This window comes from Staurois parvus, unplaced genomic scaffold (genome assembly GCF_062004578.1).
Source record: "Staurois parvus isolate SC_StPar_1 unplaced genomic scaffold, SC_StPar_1.0 ptg000011l, whole genome shotgun sequence".
NCBI lineage: Eukaryota > Metazoa > Chordata > Amphibia > Anura > Ranidae > Staurois > Staurois parvus.
In genome coordinates, this window is record NW_028317807.1 from 24,786,964 (window position 1) to 24,812,489 (window position 25,526).

The 25,526-nt window shown below is 38.1% G+C and overlaps 1 protein-coding gene across 2 annotated transcripts in view; it reads right to left on the reverse strand.

The window, feature by feature from the left end:
• SATB2 (SATB homeobox 2) overlaps window positions 1-25,526 on the reverse strand; it is a 273,671-nt gene that overhangs the window by 199,288 nt on the left and 48,857 nt on the right. For both annotated transcript variants that reach the window (XM_089671725.1, XM_089671714.1), the window contains exon 3: window positions 8,897-9,055. In XM_089671725.1, the coding sequence (XP_089527851.1) occupies window positions 8,897-9,055 (159 nt within the window). The remainder of the gene's footprint in view (window positions 1-8,896; window positions 9,056-25,526) is intronic.

A 25,526-nucleotide genomic window follows, 5' to 3' on the forward strand; every position in this document is an offset into this window, starting at 1 on the left:
TACAAAGTTTTCTCACAAGGTTAAGGATACTGAATTTGTGTGACCAATTTTTCAAATCTCATTGGCCTGAGCTGAAAATAACTGTCATTAAAGAAAAAAGGATCATCATCCTGTTGTGTTTGCTTTGTGAATTGACCCTAACTTGCTATGACCTATGGAAGCAAATTAAAAAAACCTAATTTTTTTTAAGACCAGCTGATAAAATTGGCTCTTGTGCATGGATCATGCATCAAACCTTGCTCATGTGAATTACCCCTTGCACACAATGAGACATCTTTTGACGTTAATTGGGCTACACAGTGGCTAAGTGGTTAGCGTTTCCCCGTGGCAGCGCTAGGGTCATCATTTTGAATCCCAGCCACAGCACTACCTATTGGACTCCTATCTAAATTGTCTGTATTTGAGTTAGGGGCCTTTGATTATAAGCTTTATAAGGGTAGGGACTGATGTGAATGTAAACTATATTTTATATATATATATATATATATATATATATATGTAACAACACTCTGTAAGTTGTTGGCATTATATAAGTACCTGTAATAAGTAAAATAATGGATATAATTCCCAGTGATGATGCAATCAATGTTGGGCCTGCGCTTGGTTCCATCAGTTCCCTCCATCATAAATTAGCATGTCTTTCCTCCGTAATTTCTGTTACAGTAATTTTGTTGCTTTTCAGACTTTTTACGGCAAAAATACCACATTTATTACAGTTTTATGTGTTCTGCCTTTGGGTAAGTACATTAAAAACAAGAATCTGCTTGCCGGGATCATCCACATAGTTAACAACTGGATACAAGTTTAAGATTACTTTGCTGTTGGGTAGTCAAAGCTATATATATATATATATATATATATATATATATATATATATATATATATATGACATACAGCAAAGGTAATGCACACTCTAACACAATACCACTGGGAACATAAACTGAGAACTATCATCGTTATATCATTATTATTATTATTAGCTTTTGTTTATATGCTTTAAATACTGTAGTTGCTAACTTTTAAAAATCAGGTACTAATCAGCCCATGGAATCCAGTGCTGTCTTCACGCAGCCAATTATTCTTACTGCTGCGGGTCCCCGGCACTACCATCTTTGAAAGTCATCTGTAACTTTCTACTGAATCACAGCCAGCTCCACACTGTTCATGGCGAGATTGCACAAAGTCATAAGACTGGTGGGGTAGCCTCTGGGAAAATGTGACATGTTCCAAGAGGCTGTGGGCAGGGCAGTAGGTGGCACAAGCAATGTCATCCTTGCCTAGGTGTGAATTGGGAAGCATCAAAAAAGGTACCCATCCCCCTAAAACAAAATTAAATGTTTTAGAGGCATGAGTGGGAGGAAGATAAGCTAATAATACTTTGCATACAAGTAATAACTGACATTAAAGCGGAATTAGACTGCATTGGAGCACCACAAGGCACAAATGCTATTTATTTCATTTTTATTGTACCAAACTCCCCCATCCATTACATGTCTCCATGCTTTATTTCGCTGAGAAATCACTTTGAAAATCACACCCTCATTTTTGGACATGGGCCTCTTGGGTAAGGGCAGATGATTCATGTAGCATTGACTTCCTGGAATCCATCTGTCCCTACTTCAGGCATATAAGCAGAAGACTTATGGGATGTATGACATATTTTACCTAGGCAAGAAACCAGGAAGTAACTTAAGTGTAAAAAAAAAGTTTAAAACAAATAAATGATATGCTTTCCTAACTATCTATTAATGATAGCAGCATAAGAATTAAAAATCGTCAATGTTGATTGAAAGAGTGAAGTTCCACTTTAATAACAAATATATAGATAGCTTTCAAAATATTACGAAGATTACATGAGACCCTTTTGAAACATAGTATAAAAAATTTAGGAAAGTAAAATAACCGTATTGCCAATAGTAGCCAATCCACTGTAATTTTTCTTTTTATAGTAGTTTAAATATTGTCAGTTATTAAAGTGGAACTTCACTCTTTCAAGCAACATTGACGATTTTTAATTCTTATGCTGCTAGCATTATAAGTCGCTGATCGCTGCCATTACTAGTGAAAAAAAAAAATCCAGTGTATATACCGCCATTTGTAAACACTATAACTTTCACATAAACCAATTAATTTACACATATTGGGATTTTTTTTAGCAAAGACATGTAGCAGAATACATTTTGGCCTAAATTTATGACGAAATCAGATTTTTAAAATTTTTTTACTGGACATGTTTAATAGCAAAAAGTAAAAAATATTTTTCTTTTCTCAAAATTGTCTGTCTTTTATTTTTTTTTTAAAGCGCAAAAAATAAACAATGCACAGGCGATCAAATACCATCAAAAGAAAGCTCTATTCGTGGGGAAAAAAAGGACGTAAATTTTATTTGGGTGCAGTGCTGCAAGAACGTGCAATTGTCAGTTAAAGTAACACAGTGCCGTATCGCAAAAAATGGCCTGGTCAGGAAGGGGGTAAATCCCCTGGAGGGCAAGTGGTTAAGGGGAGCTGCAGGGGGAGCTATACACTGAAGGTTTTTTAACCTTCATGCATAAAAACTAAAACAGGATTAATTCTTAAAGAGTTTTGCAGAGAAAGGAAACCAGGTATTACTTTTATATGTGCCAAAACATCACTACATTTTACACTGTGCCATTTGTGGAAGGGTTTTCATTATATTCACAAATATGTGTAACATTTCCCATAACTTGACAGAGCCTGAGACATTTGGTCTTTGGTTTGCATTTACTAAACGTGTATTGTAAAATGTAATAAATAACTGCTGAATAATAACTAATAACTGCTGAATATTGATAGGCTTAAAGTGAACTTAAAGTAAAGTTCTTAACAGCAAGCAATATAAACTAAAATGACAAGATAATAAAAGGTAGCATACAAACATAATGCAATATAACGAGAATAATGATCAGACCACTGAAATCCATTTACTATTTTCTACAAAGAATTTGCCTTGCTATGACATCAAAGTCATCCGTAGCATAGTGTTTAGCACAAAGACTTCTTACTTTCTCTCTTACAGTAACCTGTAAAATGTCACACACAAGCACAACTAAAATTTCCCAGATGACATAAAATTCCATGCTACAGTATACAATGGTTCTGGTTTATAGTAGCCTTCAACATTTTCTAAGAACACTTAAAAAAGGAAGATAAGGAGGTATTTTCTAATACATTATCTAAGCATCAAAAACTGAAATACATGATGGCCGCAAGGATCAGCAATCTGCGGCACACTTGCCTGAGGAGGCATGTGATGCCTTTTTCACTGGCACCCAAAGTGCCAATCATATTGGCTGTAGTTGACAGCTTCCCAGGCTGTCAGTTATAAAACCCGGCCTACAAAAATTCCAAAACACGGCCCACCCACGAATTGAGGCTGATTTGAGGTCTTAAGGTACACAAAATGTGACTGATTTGAAGTCTAAAAAGGCACGTATAGGGTCTGATCTGAAGTCTGAAGGTGCAGAAATTGGGGCTAATCTATGGTCTGGAAAAGCAATTATTAGGGCTGATTTTGGGTCAGGAGGTACATAAATTGGGGATGATCTGAGGTTCACACTGTAAGTAACAGGAGTAACACTGAAACTGTAAGCCCAGTTCACTACATGTCAGTTGTGCCTGCATTAGGTAATACAATAGTATCGAATTAATTTGTCTTGCCATTAGCTTCACTAACACACTCCAAATGCATTCACTAAAAGCCACTGTAGCCAGTTCTTATTCAGCCCAACACATGTTTGCTGGGGGTGTACTTCCTGATGCTTCTGCTGTGTAACTTCCTTTCATTCTGCTTCTGATATTACCAATCACATTCAAACTTTCAAGGCAGGTTTACATTTTATTAGAGCAAACTGCCCTAGTACAGTTCTGATCGTTCCACATGTGATAAATAAAACTGAATTTTATGTTTCTTAGAAAAGAAAAGACAGTGGGATTATGTATAAAAGGTGTAGAGGTTGGTTACTTAACACAGTGAAGGTTCTTTTTGCAAAGTAAATATGGATACATAAGGTGAACCTTTGTTCACTTTAAATACCCAATCATGTGCCAACAAATACACTGTTTTTGAAATGTCCCTTACGTATGATTGGGTATTCAAACTGAACACAAGTTTACTTTATTTACCAACATTCACTTTGCAAAGAGAACATTTACTTTGCTAAGGAATGATTTACCACAACCCAGTGCACTGCAATACACACAATGTTAAGCACTACCATGGGCAATAAACAGTCCGTTTAAAATGAATGATTTGAAAAGCACAGCAATGCTGTGGTATCTTGTAGTGCACATGCATTTTGAAGGTGTGTTGGGGTGCCATTCACAATGAATGCACCAATTATAAATCAGCCCCAAAGTGGATTACCTTTACTTTAGTAAATAAACTCCATTTGTTTCATGCTGACTCTAGAAAAAAGATCATATTTTTTGTTTGTGATGAACATTGATGCTAATGATATATTTAGAGAACTTACAAAATTCACAGAAAAAGTGCATCAAAACATTTGTTTTCTCTCTCTCTCTCGCTTTCTCTTTCTCTCTAATCATGTACCACCTCAATGATTACTGCAAATAACACTCATACCTTTGTATAATAACTGGGGTTGACTTGCTAAAAAAACGCACATTCAATTTCTAGTCTAGTAAATCTGTGTTTACATCAAGCACCCATTTATGTGCAAGGGAAAAAAAAGGAATTTCTCTTACACAATTGGGAGTTTAAACAGAACACGTATTCACAACATCCAGAGTCAAAAGAACTATTTTTGTATATAAAGCCCATGAATGGGTGTCCACAGTGAACATAGGCTCATCTAACTTGCTAACCTTTATTTTGCAGCCACTACTGCTATAGAAAATCTGCATCATTGTGTTCTATAATCCAAGTATTTTTCAGGCAAATTAAATTTATGAAGGGAAGAAACATTGTTCTGCCACAACTACTAACATAACTTTTTTGTGGTAGTAGACCAATTCACTAACTAGTCAACAGGGTATATGGCACATAATATCTAATTTCGCAGCAATATCACAAGGCGTCGAAACCATCACAGGCTGCATACTTCTTCTTAACTTGCATGTGGATAAAAAGATCATTCCAAGGGAAAAAAGTATTTGAAAAGAAAATATATTTAGCTAGGCCTCATACATTTACTATATATCCTGACGTCCAACCATGGTTATAATGTGGCTACTTTGGTCTAACTGGTACTTGACTCCACTCTTCTCATTACAATGCTGCCTTTTCTTGTAAAGACTTAATTGTAGCTTGATACATTCTTTTTCCCTGCATATTTTCTCTTATTGAATACCAAAGACCAGCCATAAAACTCTGCCTCCAAGGGCTGCAACATAAAGATGTTATTCCAATATTAGATTAAACAGCAAAGCAATGAGAAGACCAACCATAAAGACAATTAGATTTACATTCATGGGTAATTGAAGAGGACAAAGGCCCCATTGGAAGGGTGGTGTGTGACTCACTCTTATTCTGAGCTGCTAACCATATTCATATGACACAATCCAAAGGAAAATATTACCTTACACAATAATAAACTACTTTATAGCACAGCGCTGCCCAGCCACGAGGGTTCTGCCCTCTGAAACGGGGGCTTGTTTGTGGCCTGCCAGCCAAGGTGTCTGCACGGGTCCTGTCAATAAGGTGATAAACCCGTTATCCTGTCATAGCTGCCTATCTGAACAGGCCTGATATGTACGTGATCAAAAGCAAGTATAGAATAAGGATCATTGCCTGCTCAATAGAGTGGCAAGACTAAACTCCAGGATCTAATATGCCCATATTAGCAACTGACCATTAAAGAGCTTAATAAAAGACATATGATACAGGGTATGATACATTAATAAGCTGTAATTCAGCTTGACTGCCAGTGCAAGTTCACTTGTATACCAGCCCGTTTGCTAAATAAATGATATAGACAACACAAAAGGCTTCATTGAAAAAAACTAGCATAGCACATATTTAATACACAGCAATGTGCTTTATAGATGCACTTAACGCTCTGCCAGCTATGGGAGTCTGAAGCTGGAGAAGCAATATTAAATGAATGGGATTTCTGTTTAAAAAAAAAAAAAAGCCTGTCAAAGTCACATGACCAGAGCTCCTCCAATCATGAAGCTCTCTCTGCTGCAAAAAAAGCAGAGAGCACTCCCTGGGGCTCAGTCAGTTACACGCCACAGCCTATATTTTATGAATGGAACATAAAATGCAGGGCCGCTTTGTGTATAATACAATGATATATAATGGAGAGCAGATAGCAATATCCTTTCTCTGTTATAAATTAGTCCCTATGAGGCTGGTTTACAAGCATTTTGCATCCTCCATAATATTGCAGGACTCAACAGATATAAGAACCATTGGCTCAGATTGTAAGATTACCTATTTTGTCCAAAATACAAACTAATACCTCTTAATTTTGTGCTTGTTCTGGTATTTTGAGAAGCAAGTGAAAAGATTTTTTTAAAAAGCATACCAGCCCTCCTGCCAGAAATGGTAGCAACAGCACAAAGAGGCTGGTTTAACAAGCATTGTGCATTCATAAATTAATTCCCTGTTTGCAGTATTTTAATACAATGTGTCTAGCAATCAAAGGGTTACCTGGATGTGCTCTGGGATTTTGTTAAATTAGCCTATAAAAAGTGACAGATTTTTGTACTTAGTCAAGGCTACTGCATGCAAAACAAATGTATTTCTTCCTCACTGGTAGATCATGATATCTGACTAATCTACAGTTACAGGTAGTAAAAGACTAATTGTACACAGGTGTAACTAAGACCTTTAGGCAGGTATTATTTAGAGTGTAAATGTATATTATATAGGGAGCGCTTGTTGGAGCCCAACCTCTGTAGGTGTAAGATAAAGGTTCCAGATGGATATCAGGGATGGATGGATGGATGGATGGGAGCAGTAACACTGAGGCAGCTCTTCTTAGAGTGGAAGCAAGGCTCTAATGCAGTAACAAGAAAAAGAGAGGAAGGCGCCTCTAAGTGCAGTAGTTACAATTTATTTAGTAAACAATGGATAAATTGCACTTACAAGATAAACGGTTAAAAAGACTCATCGTGTGGTAATTAGTTCCAGGTGGGACATCCAGCAGCAAACTATGTCTATAGGATCAGGAAGTAGAGTAGAGTCAGGAGGTCTGAAGAAGGAGCCTATTGAGCATGCTCCGAAATGCATTACAGCCCCCTTCACCTGCTACATCTGACTCTGCTCTCCAAGCTTCATTTTTGATGAAAAGGCACATCCTGTACTCTACTTCCTGATCCTATAGACATAGTTTGCTGCTGGACGGCTGGATGTCCCACCTGGATCTAATTACCACACGATGAGTCTTTTTAACCGTTTATCTTGTAAGTGCAATTTATCCATTGTTTACTAAATAAATTGTCAATACTGCACTTAGAGGCGCCTTCCTCTCTTTTTCTTTTTTTTTTATTATTTAGAGTGGGTCTAGCACAGTCAATTTTTATGTGTGTCAAACTTCACTTTTTTACATGATCCTATCTCATGTTTCTCACCTCAGCAAAGAAAGATGTCATCATTAGCCTAATTATTTTAATAAAAATATTAGTTGTATAGAATTGTGTAGCCATGAAGATATCAAGGCAGCACGGTGGGTAAGTGGTTAGCACTCCTGCGTAGCAGCACTAGGATAGTTGGTTTGAATCGCAACCATGGCACTACCTTCATGGCGCTTACATGTTCTCCCTGTGCCTGTATGGGTTTCCTCCCACACTCCAAAGACATGCTGGTAGGTTAATTGGCTCCTGACTGCATTGGTCCTAGTGTATGTATGAATGTGAGTTAGGGACCTCAGATTGTACGCTCCTTGAAGGTTTGGGACTGATGTGAATGCACAATATATATGTAAAGCACTGTGTAAATTAATGGCACTATATAAGTGCCTGTAATAAATAAGTTATAGGGGGCAGCAGAATATAATAAACCTATTGGTGGTCATAACATAACTAAAAGAACAGAAACAAAATAGGGGCCTACATCCCAAGACATTATTGTGCAGGAACAATTACTCTATTATATTTACTGTGGAGACAAAGTGCAAGCCACCCCGTAAACCAACATAGGCTATAACTTCTCCCACCCTCTAAAGTAGCGAAAAGTTTTAGCATGCCAGCAAGATAAATACCAGAGGCCTAGTTTGGTCACAGACCAGCCCCCCCGGCAATATATTATCATTGATTATCAATAAGCTATATAAACTCTGGAGATCGCACTTCAATGATATCCTCCTTACTTAGTGTTAGCACATACATTTTTCTTACAAGAAACATTAAAAATTCATTTAATTTTAATCATTCAAAATTTTTTATCATTTTTAATTAGTAAAACATAGTAAGTTTTATATAAAATTTATTACAGAATAGATAGAAGAATACTAACAGATGTGGGAATACTAATTTTCATATATGAGACCATTGCGGTTGCTCCTAGATACAAGCCGTAATAATAATAGGAGATTACTTACCATTTGGGGATATAACAATATATGCCTTATATAGGTGAGAAAACAGGAAGTAGCAGAATGAACAGTAAACTACAAACTAACCAGTATCACCAGTGTGGCCGAGTGGCCCTTGGATCACATCGCCTGCAGCGCTTTGGACTGGTGTTATAGCAGAGAGGCAATCTACTTATGTGATAATGCGTTTTAACATGTTTTTCTTGTGAGTTGCCAATTTATTTTTATTAAACCTATTACTACACTCAGCAAGCACTACTTTATTTTCTCCCTCCAGAATTATCAGAGCTGTTCACTAGCTCCTTGCAAAGGGGGACAACAAGAACTATTGTTTTTGGTGTTGCAAACTAACAGAATCATATCAGATGCTCCCTTACCTTGTGCTTGAGCTGCTGATGAGTGAGAGTACCCAAGGGCGAGAAGGGCGGTCTCTACCAACTGATTAAAAAGGACATCTCTACGAACCAGTACAAATTCAGCATGTTCTTCCCTGTTGTCCATCTGCTCCACCACACAGAAGACAGGAAGCATGAGGCCTGTATGCAGATGACAAGAGAAACAGCTCATTAACACACGGACACATGGACCCAGTTTGTACAACACTGCAGCTAGCGAAATTAAAAAGATTTAGAGCTGATAATTATACACATGTAGGTCTCAGCCACATTTATCGATCTTCTTGCCAAGCGGCAGGTTTTGTATTCAAGTAAGGGGATTTAAGTAAAACTTCAGCCAAAACTTTTTTTTGTATGGATACAATAGAAAAGGGTTAGAGCTCATGCAGGTATTTATTAAGTTCTGTGTCCCCATTGAGTATACTATCCCACACTTCCTTCTATTTTAGCAGGGGAAGTGAGAGCAAAGCTCAAGAAAGGGAACAGACAGCAATAAAATAGTTTTTAAAAGATTACAGTTGGAACCTCCTGCTTGTGTTGTGAATATTTCACTCACTTCTTGCCCCAATAACTAGTGTAATTGTAGCTGGATGTAAAAGGATTCTTCCTATTGGGAACCCAGACAGCAATAAAAACTTGACTGAGGTTCTCTCTTTTTCCCACTCTATCCCAAAATGTTTTGACTAGCTATTCCTTTTAAATCTCAAGTATTCTCTTATAGGCCATGCTTACTCCAGACTTCTGTATAAAAATATTAGCCATGTCCTAAACAAAGCAGTCCTACAACAGGTCGACTTTGCCTAAGCAGAGCATAGATCTTTCGTTATTTTACATCAACCAATGTAGGGCTTACTATGCCAACTAAAACCTACATTGAAGATAACTTCAAACCCACCACCAAGCTATAACAATACGCAAAACACATCATCCATTCAACTCAACTCATCTTTGGCCAATTTGACTTTGGTACAATCTGACTGGCTACTGTGAGATAAATTCTGTTATTTTCATTGATTTACAACTGATGATTTAAGGAATGTTTAAGAGAATGTTCACTGAACAAAGTAATATAATGCATGTATAGACTAAACTTTAAAACTTTGTTTTGTTTTAGAGAGAGAAGGGCAGGAGTAAACCATCTTTCAGTGCATTTTCCAGTGTCTACAACATGTTGGGGTTATTTTCGTTTCCTTCCTATACTGGACAAGCAAGTAGAATTCTCTACAGATCAAGGCAGATGTTCCTGTTAGACAGCTGCCCACTTTGGAAGATTTACACTCACCTCTCTTTCTGGTGACAACTAACATTTTGGATCTCCCATCACTTTCTGTCTAGTTGTCAATGATCACCAGGACAAATAGTAAGGGGAAATCTACCTATCAAGGACATATTTAGCAATAAACCTTTAAGGGGTTTCCAAGGTTTCCAAATCTAGGAAAAACAGCTTTGACTGTAAGTTTTGAATTCCTTAAATCTATTCTGAATATCCAACCAGAATCCAAGGGAAACTTGAAAACAGGATTTTTGTTGCACAAGACTGAAAAATGTAAAAGTTATTCACTAAGCTACGTGAACATTCACTTTGGAATGTAAAAATTCTTACATACTTAGCCAGGTTGAAAAAAAGACACATGTCCAACCTAAACAAATTTTTTAGTAAATCAACTCCACTGAGAAAGTGTTTGATTGAGAATGAATGCTATGATATATGATGAATGTTTTTCCATTACTCCTGATGTATGCAGAAGCAGAGAGATCAAAGAGATATTTGAGGACCAAACAGAGTATAACCCATATCATGCCAACCCTCAGAAAGGTAGGAAAAGGCTAAGTACAGAGTTCAGAGCAAGAGTTTTCCAATTCAATTCTATGACAAACTGCTTAGAAACACATAGAATAGAAAATGATTGGAGGTAAATTTGCTCGAAGTGGGACTCTCTGGCAGTACGTAGAAACAGGGAAGACAAGCTAAGTGAAATTACACATCACCTTATTTCTTTAAATTTTAACGGTATTTCTTCTATGAGACCACAGTGTATATCAAAAAAAGCTTCTTTCTCAACTGAGGGTGTTTTAATGGCAGATAAAGCTACTATTATACCTCCTTGTTCTTCCTTTCATCAGCTCTGTTCTCATAGACTGCGTGTCAAGGCTGTTTCTTTTTTATATGCCCTACTTTATTTCTCATACATCACATAGGAAAGAAAAAGAAGATTCTGCATGGCAATGTCTGGATCCTATTAATGCGTCTCCTCCATGTCTCAGCCTTCTGCTAATAAATCATCTTTTTATATGGACATTTTATTTTCATCTGCAGGAAAGTCATTAGCTGAAAAAATAGATGTTAGAAACACTTGGCTGCCAGCAATCGTTTTGTATGTGCCGCGACCCCCTTTTTGCAGAGAAAGGGTTAAAGAAGCTATCGTGTTTAATAAGGACTTAGAGCTGATTAAATATTATAATGTTTGCCTTGTTCCTTAACAATGAAAGCATCATTGTTGTAGCTTGTTTTTGCTAGATTTTTTTATGTTGGCCATCTTAACTAGCCAAAAACTCACATGGAAATTTTGCAGCGAGGAAAAGAAAAAAATGACATTGATTTTGATTAGTCATTACAAAAAGACAGTTTGGGCAGCTTAAGATATATGAATATGTATGTTTTGTTTTACTGCTGCTTGTACTAGTCTTGTGTGAGCAGTTTTTTCGCTTTTAGGTAGATAAGTCAAAAAAGGTTTAGCACGCCAGAGCAAAAAATGTCAATGTATCTAAACAGTGCAACTGATCAGAAATGGAAGTTTTCATGGTATGTGCATTGCCTTTTTCCTAAAGTGTCAAAATGGTCCTTTACAGTGAGCCTATATTCCATTTTTAAATGTAATAAGCAAAAGTCATCCCTAAACCCTTGGACACAACATGATTGTACAAACTCCTTCAGATTTATCATCACCTATTTAGAATTAGGCTAATTGAATGGGCATTTAAGTAGGTCCTCACATTCCATAGTAGTAAAACCTAAAAGAAATTGTATGGAAATTGTACAATTAGATTCTATTGAGCGTAACTAGCTTAAGATCTGTTACCAGTACTACAAGATGCTTGTTATTATCTTTGTTAGACATCAAGCTTTCCACAAAAGGAAAATAGCTTATTAGTTGAGGAGCAATCTTTATTTTGCAATCTTTACCATTATTCTATTTTTGCCACTAGGGCCTGAACCTTCACCACTACCATTCCCCTGTCCAATAGGATTACCTTTTTAGAGCACTGCAGCACTCCCATTGGACAAGAGGACCATTTTTGATGAGACTTAGCACTGTTTCCAGTAACAAAGTAAAACTAGTTTGTAGAGGCATAAAGGGAAAGATTTGCTGGCCAATAATGGTAATAATGGGAACTACTATCAATGTCTTCCTAACACCAGCACAGAAAGTAAGCTGAAAACTCCCCAATGAGGACACAATGAGGGCAGCAATAAAACGTCGGACTCTTCCTCTATCACAATGCAAATAAAAACATTTTGGCTTAAGTTGGGCTTTAAAGAATAGTGACTCCTAGACTGAAACCGTATAAATATAAACATATCTATTCCTGTATCAAGATCAACATGATATACTACCCAGCACATCTTGCTGGTACATTTAAGGCTCGCACATGTTCACTCTGCACATTAAAATGTGGTGGATGGCTGTATGGTTCATTGTTGTACAAGTCACACTGTTAATTTGTCTATGTACTGCAGTATGCAGTGACGACCTGCAGTGCTGTGCCATGTGGTACAGTGCTATGTGCTAAGCTGTGTAAAAATACAAACAATTGTTTTCTGTGTGCCCTTGACTTGAGCCTGCATTGACCTATGATCTAGTGATTTCAGACAGAGAGATCATCAATGCCAGCCCACATATTCCTCTACAACACTGGGACTGATCCTGGGATTATAGAAGGCAGATTTTCCCGTTTAGTACTAATTTGGAGCGAGTGTGCTGTCATGCTCATCTCAAAATCTAGAAAACAAAAGCAGGGAAGCATCTGCATTAAAGTTTGCTGTCATTCTTTTAATAGATATATAGAACTTGAAAGGGACTAAGTAGACTAAGTAAACTACAATCCATTACATAGGACTTTAACCACTTGCTGTCCATAGACTGTATATAAACGGCCTTGAACTCAGGTGCTTAAAACAAACTCTAGCTGTGGGACCCTGAACTTGATACAGTTTTGTTCAGCCAGCTTCTGGCCATCCAGTAAAAGTTATTGGTTGGCTGTAGAGTCACTCAATCGCTTTTACGTTACTGTGCCACCCAACCCCCTACTGGGCTTTCTTGCTCCTATGAGGAGCCCAGGACCATGGTAAATGGTGTCAGGATGGCAAATGGGAGGAGATCTCCTCTGTGAACAATAAATATTGGAGACACTCAGCTCTGAGAAAATTTAGAATATGGAGCTGTCAGAATCCCAGCTAAAATGCTGGGTAAACAGCCAATCAAGCACAGTCTTGTGCTTGATCAGCTGGAATGGAGGGCAGGGAAGACATTTGGGGTCTAACAGACCCCTGATATCTCCATAAAGAGGACCTGTCACCTGCCAATGCTATCACAAAGGGGGGCTAGTAGAACCGTATGTAATAGCAATAAAGTTATATTAAAAAGTGCTAAACATTATAATAAATAAAAATAACAAAAAAATTTAAAGCGACCCCATCGCCCTACACAAAGATGAGGATGAAACAAAGGTATGTCACATTACCCATTATCGGCTGCAGACAATAATGTCAAAGGTCCTCTGTGCAAGAATTTATTAGGCCTCCATTCAACATGTTCATTGTGGAAAGATAGATAGATAGATAGATAGATAGATAGATAGATCTTATCGGATCACCTGAGCCCTCTAAGGGTCCATAATATGCAACTGGAGTAAGACAGCGGACACTCCCTTCCAAATGGTGTCAAGTGGAAAGAAAGAGAGGCTTGTACTTATGATGCTATTGCACACAATCATGGAAGTGCAAGATATCTAACACCACACACATATAAACTAGTAAAACAATTTGGACATCTGGAAGAATGCCACCTGCTTCTTACCTGCCCTCAATGTCAGCAGTGTCTAAGTCTATGACAGCACAGCACCTGATTGACCCACACCTAGTATAAATTGTCCCCTATGACCCAGAGGGTCTGTTCCAGCCACAATTCCCTGTTGATACGCAAGTCCATTTAATGTAGATATACAAACGGTCTGATCTTTGTTGATACAAGGCGGATGATTAAAAATAAAGGGTCAACTGTCAAAACACAAGTATGAATTGCCTAAAACAATCACAGAGTATAAATAATATAATAAGAAATTAAAAACAAAAATATGATACACAAAGGCAAAACATTGTTTGGACATGCAAAACCACAGAATCATTATTTGTGTGGACATTTGACCAATATAACAAACCAACATTTACAATGTACTGGCTTCTACCGATGACATGGTTAGGCTTTTCCATAACATCACTCAAAATTTCCAATACCAGATTACTTATTCTCATCTTGCTTAACCCCTTAGGCCCTTAGGAAATGTTTCCGCTGGTCTTGTTAAACTGAATATCTGTGTAGTACAATCTTTTTCTCACCTGGAGTAAGGGTTATAATGAATCATATGCTGCAGCTGTAAACCACAAAAAAGTATTGCTGCCAGCTCGGGTCCACATGGAAATAAATGCTGATCAAAGCGATGTTGGAAAAGGTGTGAAGGCAGGACTGATGGTAGGCAAAACAGATGAGTCCAGCTGCGGTGATCCCTAAGCAGACCTGTTCCGTTTTAAGAAACTCTCAGATTTTAAAAGTGGAAAAATATCTGACAGGAGGATATAAAGGAGTGGGCTGGCTTCCAGCTCATAAAATTAAATTCTTTATCTCAATAACATGCCTTTGAAGTTTCAGTTTAAGTGGTGGCTGAATCCAGCAGCTACAAATTGGTAACAATGCCTTATAGGAAATTATGGGATCTATACAAATGATCTGAAGGTATATTTTTTAAAGTGTATCTACAGCTAAAACTTTTTTTTCACTGTTAGATAGGGTATAGTGTAGAAAACAGAGGTTCTAACCCTTACCAAAGCAAACATTTAGATACACTTTAAATTGTATGTAAACAATAACAATCTCTCATTTGCTTGCTTTTGGTCTGGTAAATATGCCATTGACAGCAGTTTGCAATATATATTTCCTAAGCAGGGGTGGACTGACCATTTGGAAACTCTGGCACTGCCTGAGGGCCTGGGGTCAGTAGGGGGCCCCATGAGATGCCCCTGGTACCTTTTTCATAGGCTTTTTTGAGTTTGGGCAAGGACACAAGGGCCCCATGATCCCCTATTGCCCGGGGGCCCCATGAGTTGTCAGTCCGCCCCTGTTCCTAAGTGCAGAAAAAAAAACTGTTGCTATTATCAGAAGTTCAGAACTGTCCTTTGCACATTTCCAGTGTTATCTCAAAGAGTGTATATAGCCATCCTTATTCTCAATATGAACTACAGAATTATTGGACTTTATACTGTACATATCTGAGTGAGAATGGCTGTGTACTTTAGCAAAAAAACACTGGACAGGGCTTACACCACTCAGTCCACAAAAAGCTGTGTGTTGTCAGCCCACAACAGGACATGGGAGCTGAGTGCATTTCTAGCAGATCAACAGGTATTCGTCTATGCTTGCAGGGCATTTAAAGTGATAAAAGATGAGAAACAGAACATGTTATTGAAATTTAAGTAGAACATTTTTTGTAAGCTTCGTAATCAATGAATGTCCCCTAAATTGGTATTTGGATTCACTCCTTTCCTTTTATTCCTTTTCTTATAAAAACAGATAGGTAGATAACAATAAAGAAGGAAGGAAGGAATTAAAGGGACAGTCCACCCATAAGCTATATTTTAGGTATTGTAAGTAGAATGAGGTCCAAGCTTCTTACATGTCTTGACTAATCCAACAAGTATAGAAAAATCCCCCTGGGACTTTGTAAGGAAACAAAACAGTAAGTGTGCAAAAAGTACAAAACAGTAAATGTTTATTACAAAAAATTGTTTCGATAAAAAGAATCAAAAGATTCAGTAGAGTTTTACTGCAATACAATGGTTCATAACTCACATTCAAAGACATATACAGTGTGCTTAGCACCTGACATAGACCTGCCTCACAAGTGGGCTAAAAAACCCAAAAAAACTTGAACAATGATATTATCCAGATCAATCCAACACTTTTCGGAACTCATGTTTCCTTCTTCAGGGCTTATATATGTGAGTTCTAGAACATAACAAAGCATCAAATAAATATGAACAACATAATATATATTATCACGTTAAAAATGTGTGAAAAGGGGCTGGTTACTCATACACTTACAGATTGCACCAGTTGTGGGCGGTTGCAGTTTGCCCTCCCCCCACTGAGGAGCAGTGTGGTGTGGTTTGCCCTGGGCAGCTGGGCGGGTGGGCTTGCCGCCCTGTTCCCTCTGTGGAGACTACGGCTGGTTTGGAGTGCCGGCAACCCTGGGTGCGCCGCGCATGACGTCTTTGCGCTTTGTGCGTGATGTCGCTGTGTGGGTGGGCAAGGCGCAGCAATACTATTGGTGAGCATTGTACAATATCCTCTTATGTTTTCCTTTTAGCTGGGTGGGGATATATATATATATATATATATATATATATATATATATATATATATATAGGCTCACATGTTTCCTTTGTTATTTTTGCTTGGGTTGGGTATACTGGGCTATTGACTATTACACCATATACTTGAATAATAATGTATATTAGATTATTCCCTTGTGATAAATAATAAACATTGGATCTTCTTTACTATATGCGGCTTCTATTACATTTTATAGATCCCCTCATTGGCTGCTGTAATATAGTTCTTGCTGGTGGATGGTTAATTGGGACGTCCTAGCCCAGCCTTTCCTGGGTGTGTCACTTGGAAAGCATCCTCACCTAATCCTGTATGAATACCTGTTAACCATTCTGATCTGGTGCAATCTGTAAGTGTATGAGTCACCAGCCCCTTTTCACACATTTTAAAGGTGACATTATGTATTATGTTGTCTATATTTATTTGATGCTTTGTTATGTTCTGGACCTGACATATTTCTTCCCTGAAGAAGGAAACATGAGTTCCGAAATGCGTTGGATTTGTCTGGATAATATCATTGTTCAAGTTGTTTTGGGTTGTTAGCCCACTTGTCAGTTGATGTATTACAGACTGTCAGGTCCTTTGTACACTGTATATGTCTTTGAATGTGGGTTATGAACCATTGTATTGCAGTACAACTCTAATGAATCTTTTGATTCTTTTTATCGAAAACATTTTTTGTAATAAACATTTACTGTTTTATACTTTTGTACACTTACTGTTGTTTTTGCCTTACAAAATCCCAGGGGGATATTTTTATACTTGCTTTTGGTTTTTATATTTGGGATATTAGCAAAAACAGTATAAATGGTGGGACATTTTACCAAATGTCCTATTTTTATTGACTAATTCTGCAATAATATTTCACTAAGGATGAGCTTGGGCTGAGCTCAGCCCAAGCCTGGAGGAAAATGTCACATAATAACAGGTCGCCGACCCATTCAATTACAGCAGTGGAATTCCCAACCCTGCAGCCACACACTAAAAAAGGGGTCAGGGATGCTTGTGACATCATTGACCTTATATGGCTATATTTGGACAATGACATTGGCAGACAGCCTGCTATCATGTGGGAATTTCCCTCGGAGCTCATTCCTAGATGCTCCAGCTACTCCTAGATACATTTTTCTAAAATATAAAATAAATTAGAAATCCAGGGGGGAGAGTGAGACCCTTTTATAATAATTATAATGTGCAGATCCAGGAACTGATGTGCAGAGATCTCACCTGGCGAGGTACTGAATATCTGTCAAGTAAATTTAAAGTGGTCCCTTGCATTAAGATAAAAAATGTTTAGACATAGTTTTTGGCCCCTCCCCCTTCTTTTACTTACCTGAGCCATCATTAGGTCCAGTGCTGTGAAATTCTGCAGCTCTTCTTTCCCACTACTTCTGTATCTCCCTGGCTTTGCTGGGGCACTGGAAGTCATTGGCTCCCACTGCTGTCAATCAAAGCCAGTGATAAAGGAGTGGGGGCGGGTCAAGTCCCACTGTCTTTGTCAATAGACGTAGCAGCGGGACTCGGGAGCAAGCATGTACAAGTGCCCTCATGAAAAATAACCTCCCATGGGGGCACTGGACAGAGAGTAGGAGTCAGGAGCGCCAGCGGGGAACCTACGAAAAGGAGGTTTGGGGCTGCTCCGTGCAATGGAATTGCAGGTTAAGTATAGAAATGTTTGCTTGTTTTCTTTTCCTTTACAATCACTTTAACTCTCAAGCATCTACCAAAAAAGACAAAGCAGTTTTAGGAGGACCCATTACAGAGAAGTAATTAATATAACAATAACTGTGCAGTACATCTTGCAAATCTATTTCATGAACATTTCTGTTTGGACTATGTGGACTAAATTAATATATATTCATTATGACTAAGTATCCAACAAGGAGGATATACTTTCTATTTTGTGAATATACTGTTTTCTGGAACATAAAAAGCAAAGATCGGTTTGGTGCAAAAGTCCAAACGTCCCCAAGCAGTGCACTGTAATTAACACATAGCTGTCAGCTATCTTTGGAGGTGCTTGCGGCAACCTCTTAGAAAAAACTGTCATATTGAATTTCAAGATTTACTACTTAGTGACTTAGGACAAATATATAATTTGGCACTTCCAGTTCCACTGGTTCCTGGGTTAAGTCACTATAAAGTAAAGCCGTAAGAGAGAAAGACAGCCAGACAGCTAGCAACTTTTGAAGAAAGTTGGCAATGGTAGCTTGAGTTTTTCTGTCATGACAGGTTCACTTTAACCTAAACCACTTAACTCCATGTGCTATCATTTGTGATAGTAGCTCAAAAGCTGACAGTTCAGAGACCTTTAACCTATTAGGATCCCTACTTTTTGTGCTAAAAGATAAACATATGTATGAACAAATTTTGTGAAACAATTAAAAGATACTAAAGTTGCCTTGTTCAGTAATCTATTGCATCCAAAATGATCTTTCATTAGTCTGGTTAATCTTCCGAAATGAAAATTCAGCTGTTATGGGTTACTGCATATGCTGCTCAGTGCACTGGATGTCAGGGGAAACAATCAAACTGACTAAATGTAACAAGTTTGTCTCCCAGCTCATGAAATATGCAGTCTAGACAAGTGCTGTATAAATTGATTGCATGACTTTAACATATACCACAGGCATACAATTTAACAGGTTTTTTTTTCATACCAACCAATCAGAACTCTTGTTTAGTTTTTCCTAAAATGAAAAGATTGGACTTCAGGTTTGTGCTTCATTTCTTGTTTTCAGTTTTCACAAATCAGCCATATACTGTAATACTACTGTTATAAGTTTGTGTACCCTGCATGATTGGCAGTTTTTAAAATGTACCGTAGCTTTAGTAAAGATCTCCCATTATACTTTCCCTTAAAAAGTTAATTAAAATATGAAGCTTATCTTAAAGCTGATCTGCTGGCAGGTAAAAAAAACCCACAAATGTATGTAGTTATATAGTCACTAAAAATGTAATGTTTTTAAAATATAGCTAGAATACTTGAATCTGTATTGATATCAGTCTCCATGTACTCCCTTGCATATAGCACTCAGATTGGGATGGTCAACATTAGGGTGTGCTGAAGTGCATTTGTGCTAACAGTGGTCACACTAACAGGAGGAAAAAGCTGAGTGAGGAGAAAAAAATGGTCCCATCCTTTCGATACTGCACCCTGACAGCCCAATCAGCAATCTGAGGGTGTGTTTTTAGCAGTGATCTCCATCAAGCTTTGCTGCTTCTGTGCGGATTGGGGCTATAAAACAGGAGTGCCCAGGCAAAGTCACAGTTTAGGAAGTGCGTGGCTAATTTTTAGTAGCATCACTTTAACCACTTGCCTACCGGGCACTTTTACCCCCTTCCTGCCCAGGCCAATTTTCAGCTTTCAGTGCTGTCACACTTTGAATGACAATTGCGCCATCAACAAAAGTTGTATCTTTTTTTGAGACATATAGAGCTTTCTTTTGGTGGTATTTAATAACCACTGGGTTTTTATTATTTTTTGCTAAATAAACCAACAAAGTCTGAAAATTTAGAGAAAAAAGTTTTTGCTTAGTTTTTGTAATAAAATTTTGTAAATAAGTAATTTTTCTCCCTCACTGATTTGTGTTAATGAGGCTGCAGTGGTGGGCACTGATAGGCAGCACTAATCAGGAGGCACTGATAGGTGGCACTGATTGCAATTGACAGGCATCACTGGTGGGCATTGACAGGCATCACTGATGGGCACTGAAAGGCAGCATTGACAGGCACTGATCGCCATCACTGACTGACACTGATAGGCGGCACTGACTGGCACTGGTAGTTGGCACTGAAAGGCAGCTCTGATGGGCACTGATATGTCATTGATGTGCACTGGTAGGCACTAATATGTGGCATTGATGTGCACTGATGGGCACTGGTATGTGGCATTGATGGGCACTGACAGGTGGCACTGATGGGGCTACACTGATCATCAGGGCACTGATCATCAGTGCCCTGATGATCAGTGTAGATGTACCCTCTGAGGAATGCCGCTTACCGGCTCTCCTCTCCTTGCTCGCTGTCAGCGTGAGGAGAGGACTGCCAATAACCGGCATTCCTTGTTTACATGTGTTCAGCTGTGATTGGACAAAGCTGATCAAATAACAGAGCCTCTGTCATCGGCTGTTTACTGTGATCGGTGATCTGCTGTGTCACAGGGACACAGCGCACTACCGTTCATCAGGTGCACATGTGCAGTTAGAGTGGGAGGACATCATAATGAGAGAGCCGCCGCCCGCCTATCATTTGCTTAAATGGCGGGCAGGAGGCGGTTAAAGAATATGCTACCCCAACATTTCATATTCCTGATATGTACCTGCTGTACCATGTTCTTGTATGAAAAAATATCCTGTTCTCTCTGTATTGCTTCCTGTGTGTGAAATCCCTGGTGCTCCTGATAGTCCCTCTGCTTTCCTACTGAAATCTGATCACATTAGGCATAAGAGCACAGCGTGGTCAGTTTTCTGGCTGTGCTGGGAACTCAGCCTGCTCTCCTCCAATCATTAGATCTGTGCTGACACCTCCCACTCTCCCACACACACACAGCCATTCACTGTGAATACCACTTCCCAGTATGCAGCTGAGAACAGAAGGCATGTGATCACTCATAAAAAAAAGAAAAACAAAAATGTATTCATAATGTTTTTTTATGTAGACACAAATGTGGTGCCTTTCATTTCTACTTTAAACTGAAAGGGTTGTTTTACAAGGTGAGGGTTCACATATACTTTAAATAAGATGCAACCACTTATAATAAAACTTCTAGCTGTAAAGTCAGGAATGATGAGTAATATGTTGCTATCAATCAAAAATCAGTTTTCAGAAGTCTCAGTACACTTATTTACTGTAATTTCCTACTTGTTTACTATTTGTAATTGCAAATTATTAATTTTTGTATTATATTTTTTAATATATAATTTTTTTAGTACTATAATTTTTTTAGTACTTGTGCACTTGTTTGGTACATATGATTCTATGATTGTATTATTTCATACCGATAATACGTTTTTTAAAATTTTATTTCATACTGCTAATAGAGTTTACTGTATATCATTGTCGACATAAATCATCTATTACAAGCAGACATCCATTCTGTATGCACTGTCTAGATTAATAACAGAAGGCATTTCACAATCTTTAAAGTTTCCCTATATGATAAATGACACAGATGGAAAGATTCTGTAATATGAATATTGGGTAAACAGGATCACCAATAGCATCTGTCATCTAAGTTCTGCAAGCAGAAATACAGACTACTAAGTTATCATGTAACAAGGGATAAACATGGCCATCTCGACAGGTCCTTGAAAGAACAATGGTTTGGGCAAATGCCAACTACATTCCATGGGCATGTTAACAGGCAAGAGATCCTGAACAATGCCTATTCTGTTCTGTACTGGGTGGTCTTCTTCTTTTCATTTACAGATGTTTGCTATTAACATGTACCCAGCAAATGAAAACTGCATTGGTATATCCAGTATGCTGTCACAAAATTGCTGTGCCAGTCATAAAATAATATCTCCATGGGATAAGTAAAGTGCTTAGGCCACAGTTGCAGTTAAATGTCTGTGTGGTGGTAGGACTCATAAGCCAGCCAACCATTTTATAGCTGAGATTGTCAGTAGTGATGATCAAAAACCAGACTAGCAATTTTTGGTAGACTCAGAACTTTCAGGACTATCCACTGAAGATTAATATGTACAACCACCTATTGTATGCCCAACAATACTTAATATGTTATGGTTGTCAGTTGGCTGTATGGAATTTACAGTTTTTCTTGCATATATGATGTAAGAAACCAAGCTTTCCTTCTCAGGAAGGAAGCATAAACAGCAAACAAAATATGAAAAAAGACAATAACTCATAGCGACCCATCAGAAGTATTCTTCTAACTGATGTAACTGTGGTAACTAAAATCTATTTTGAATTTGCGCACCATAACTGTCCCAAACTGCCAATCACTTAGAACCCATTCACACTTGTGCAAACTTGTCATACGCATTTGGACATAAAAGTCACATGGCAAGTCGTACCCCATGTTTTCCCAATGGTAACTGTATATATATATATATATATATATATGCACGACTTAAAGTTGCAGCAACTTCAGAGTAGTTCATCACTACTTTGGTCTGACTTTTATGCCTTTTTTTTTAGGGCCATAGATTTCAATATTAACCCTCAAGAGTTGCATGAAAGTCGTACGTGAATGTCTTACATGCAACAGAGGGCTGACTTTGCAGAGGGACAAGTCACATCCAAGTCGCACCCATCCAAAGCTGTGTCAAAGTTGTGTCAATGTTGCGTCAAAGTTGCATCAAAGTTGAACTCCAAAGTTGCACAAATTTGGAGATGTACAATTGTGAATGGAGCCTTAGACACATTTAAAATTTTCTTTATTCCCTTTTTTCCACCTGATGATCCTGCAAGTAACACATTTGCGGCACAACGTGGTTCACTCTTCTGCAACTTAGGATCCGACTCATGAGACCCAAAGTCTCGGGACATGTAAAATGCCATGTATCTCTATGAGAGCCATTGCAATTGACAGTACTAAAGTCGCTGCAACTTCAGAAAAGGTTTCTGCACTAGTTTGATCCGACTTTAATATAGCTCCAGTTTCACTGGGTGTAAAAGTTGTATCAAAGTCACTTCAAAATCGTATCAAAGACGGATTCCAAAGTTGCACTGAAAATTGCGCAATTTTGGAGTTGGCTAGTGTGTACCAAGAGACTACATAACACCCCTCCCCTCCTCTTCTCTGTAACATCAGAGGAAGATATTATGTGGTCCAAACACAATTTCTGATAACATTAAAACATGTAAAATCCATCTCCCAGAAAAAAAACTTATAACTGGGGTGGAGAGTAACTTTAAATTGGTGCTATTTGTAAAAGGCTTTTTGCATTCTCTGCAATAGCAGCTCACCCAAGACCCCCCCCCCCCCCCCCCTTAAACAGTCCATTCTCTGTCCAGCACTGTCCCCGCCTGCTGCAGCTCTTCTCTCCTCTTCCTGGTCTTACTAGAGGCTCTGATGGAAGCGGAAGCCATTGGCTTCTACTGCTGTCAGTCAAAAAAATGGGGGGGGGAGATGGGGGGCAGAGCCAATCTTTGCTGTGTGTGTCAATGGACACACACAGCCCAGCACATGAGCATGCCCACACAAGTTCCCTCATAGGAAGGGGCTTGCTATGGGGCATTTGCAGAAGAGGAGCTGACAACGCTGGTGAGGGACTACAGAAGAGGAGGTCTGGGCCACTCTGTGCAAAACCATTGCTCAGAGCAGGTAAGTATAACATGTTTGTTTGTTTTTTTTTAAATAGCTTTACAACCACTTTAATACCTGCAGAGTGCACAGAACACAGAAAGGTAATGGATTTCTAGCAAAATCAACAGGTATTTTTGCCTTTAGCAAACATATCTAATAAAAAGCTTTCAATAGTATGTTTAGCAGTGCAAAATGGAGCAAGTAAGAGAAGTTCATTGTTAAGGTGTACATTTCAGTCTGCAGCTGGACCATAACCATGACCTTTGAATATAGTGAACAGCTCTAAGTAGGAAATCACTGATTATCCTGGGAAGGAGACATTGTCTTATACACCAAGTACTTGTTCACAGCACAAAATCATAATAAAATACATTACCATTACACTAAAGCTGGCCTCACTAGTACATTTTCCTACAAGCATACCTTTGAAAATTCTCAGCTCATTCGATGATTTGACGAATATTATTCAAAAAGTACTTCAAAATTTCATTTGTTTTTAACAATTGATTTTGTAATGAATGAGCTTTCCCAAGCAAAAACCACATACACTGTAGAAATTCATATGTTCAAGAAAAATTTTCAATCCTGCTCCTTCTAATTTTCTTGTACCTGTGATCAAATAAGAATAGCAATGTGACCTAACTTACAGTTATAGAGTCAAATGAATGTTCCAAAAACAAAACATTTTTAACAAAATTCTACTAGCATAAGGCCAGCTTAAAGCGGAACTACATTTGCCTTCTCTACAGCGCTATTGTGTCTTGGAACTCCCCGCTGACCACTGACATCTTTGACCTGGTTGGTTTCTGGGTACCGATCTTCTGGCCCGATCTCGACATTGACAAAATTGTACGCTAAGCTGCACGTGCACAGCTCAGTGTACAGAGCATACGGATAGGTAAGAAACTTTATTGCAGCAGAAACATAATATGTGTCTGTTTGCCATTTTATATGTTTTTTCCTAAAGTTCCACTTAAGGAATCCAACATTTCACAAGACATTTTGAAGCGCAGTTAGGTTTATTCTTACTTTTACACAAGGTAAACAATTCAGACAGCCATTCCAAGGACAGTTATTCTTCTTAACAAGGTTTCCTGTTGACTAAACTGGTCAAGGCTGAATAGTACTTTCAGGACTTGGAAGTACCCGTCCTACTTTACCATCAGTGATGTGACTGACCCAAAACTTCAATACAGCATACACTGGACCTTATTTTATGGAAAAGGGAAACACACACACATGCATAAAGCTTCTTCCAGAAAACCAAATCTGGATGGATTAGTATCCAAGATTTTGAAGCCTATTTTACATAATAGATAAGCTGCAATGAAATACGTTACTAATAAATCTACAGCAGGTCAATTTGAACTCATTTGGCAGCAATTAGAGGAGTACATGTTTAATTGATTAACGTTAAAAGAAACACCAACAAATGAGCATAATATAAGAGGAGCTACCTCCATTGTTAAACCATTGGAATCATATCTAAAGAATTTCAATTGTGCCAATAAAGTGAAGCCTGAAAACAAATATAACATATTTCCTTTGACTAAACCATTCCACTTTAAAGATAAGTAGAACTTGTAGACTGCCCATAGAGACAAATACAGCCACTTCATTTACACACGACTCCTTCACAAGTTCACACGTATTGATAAACACTCTCTTTATAGAA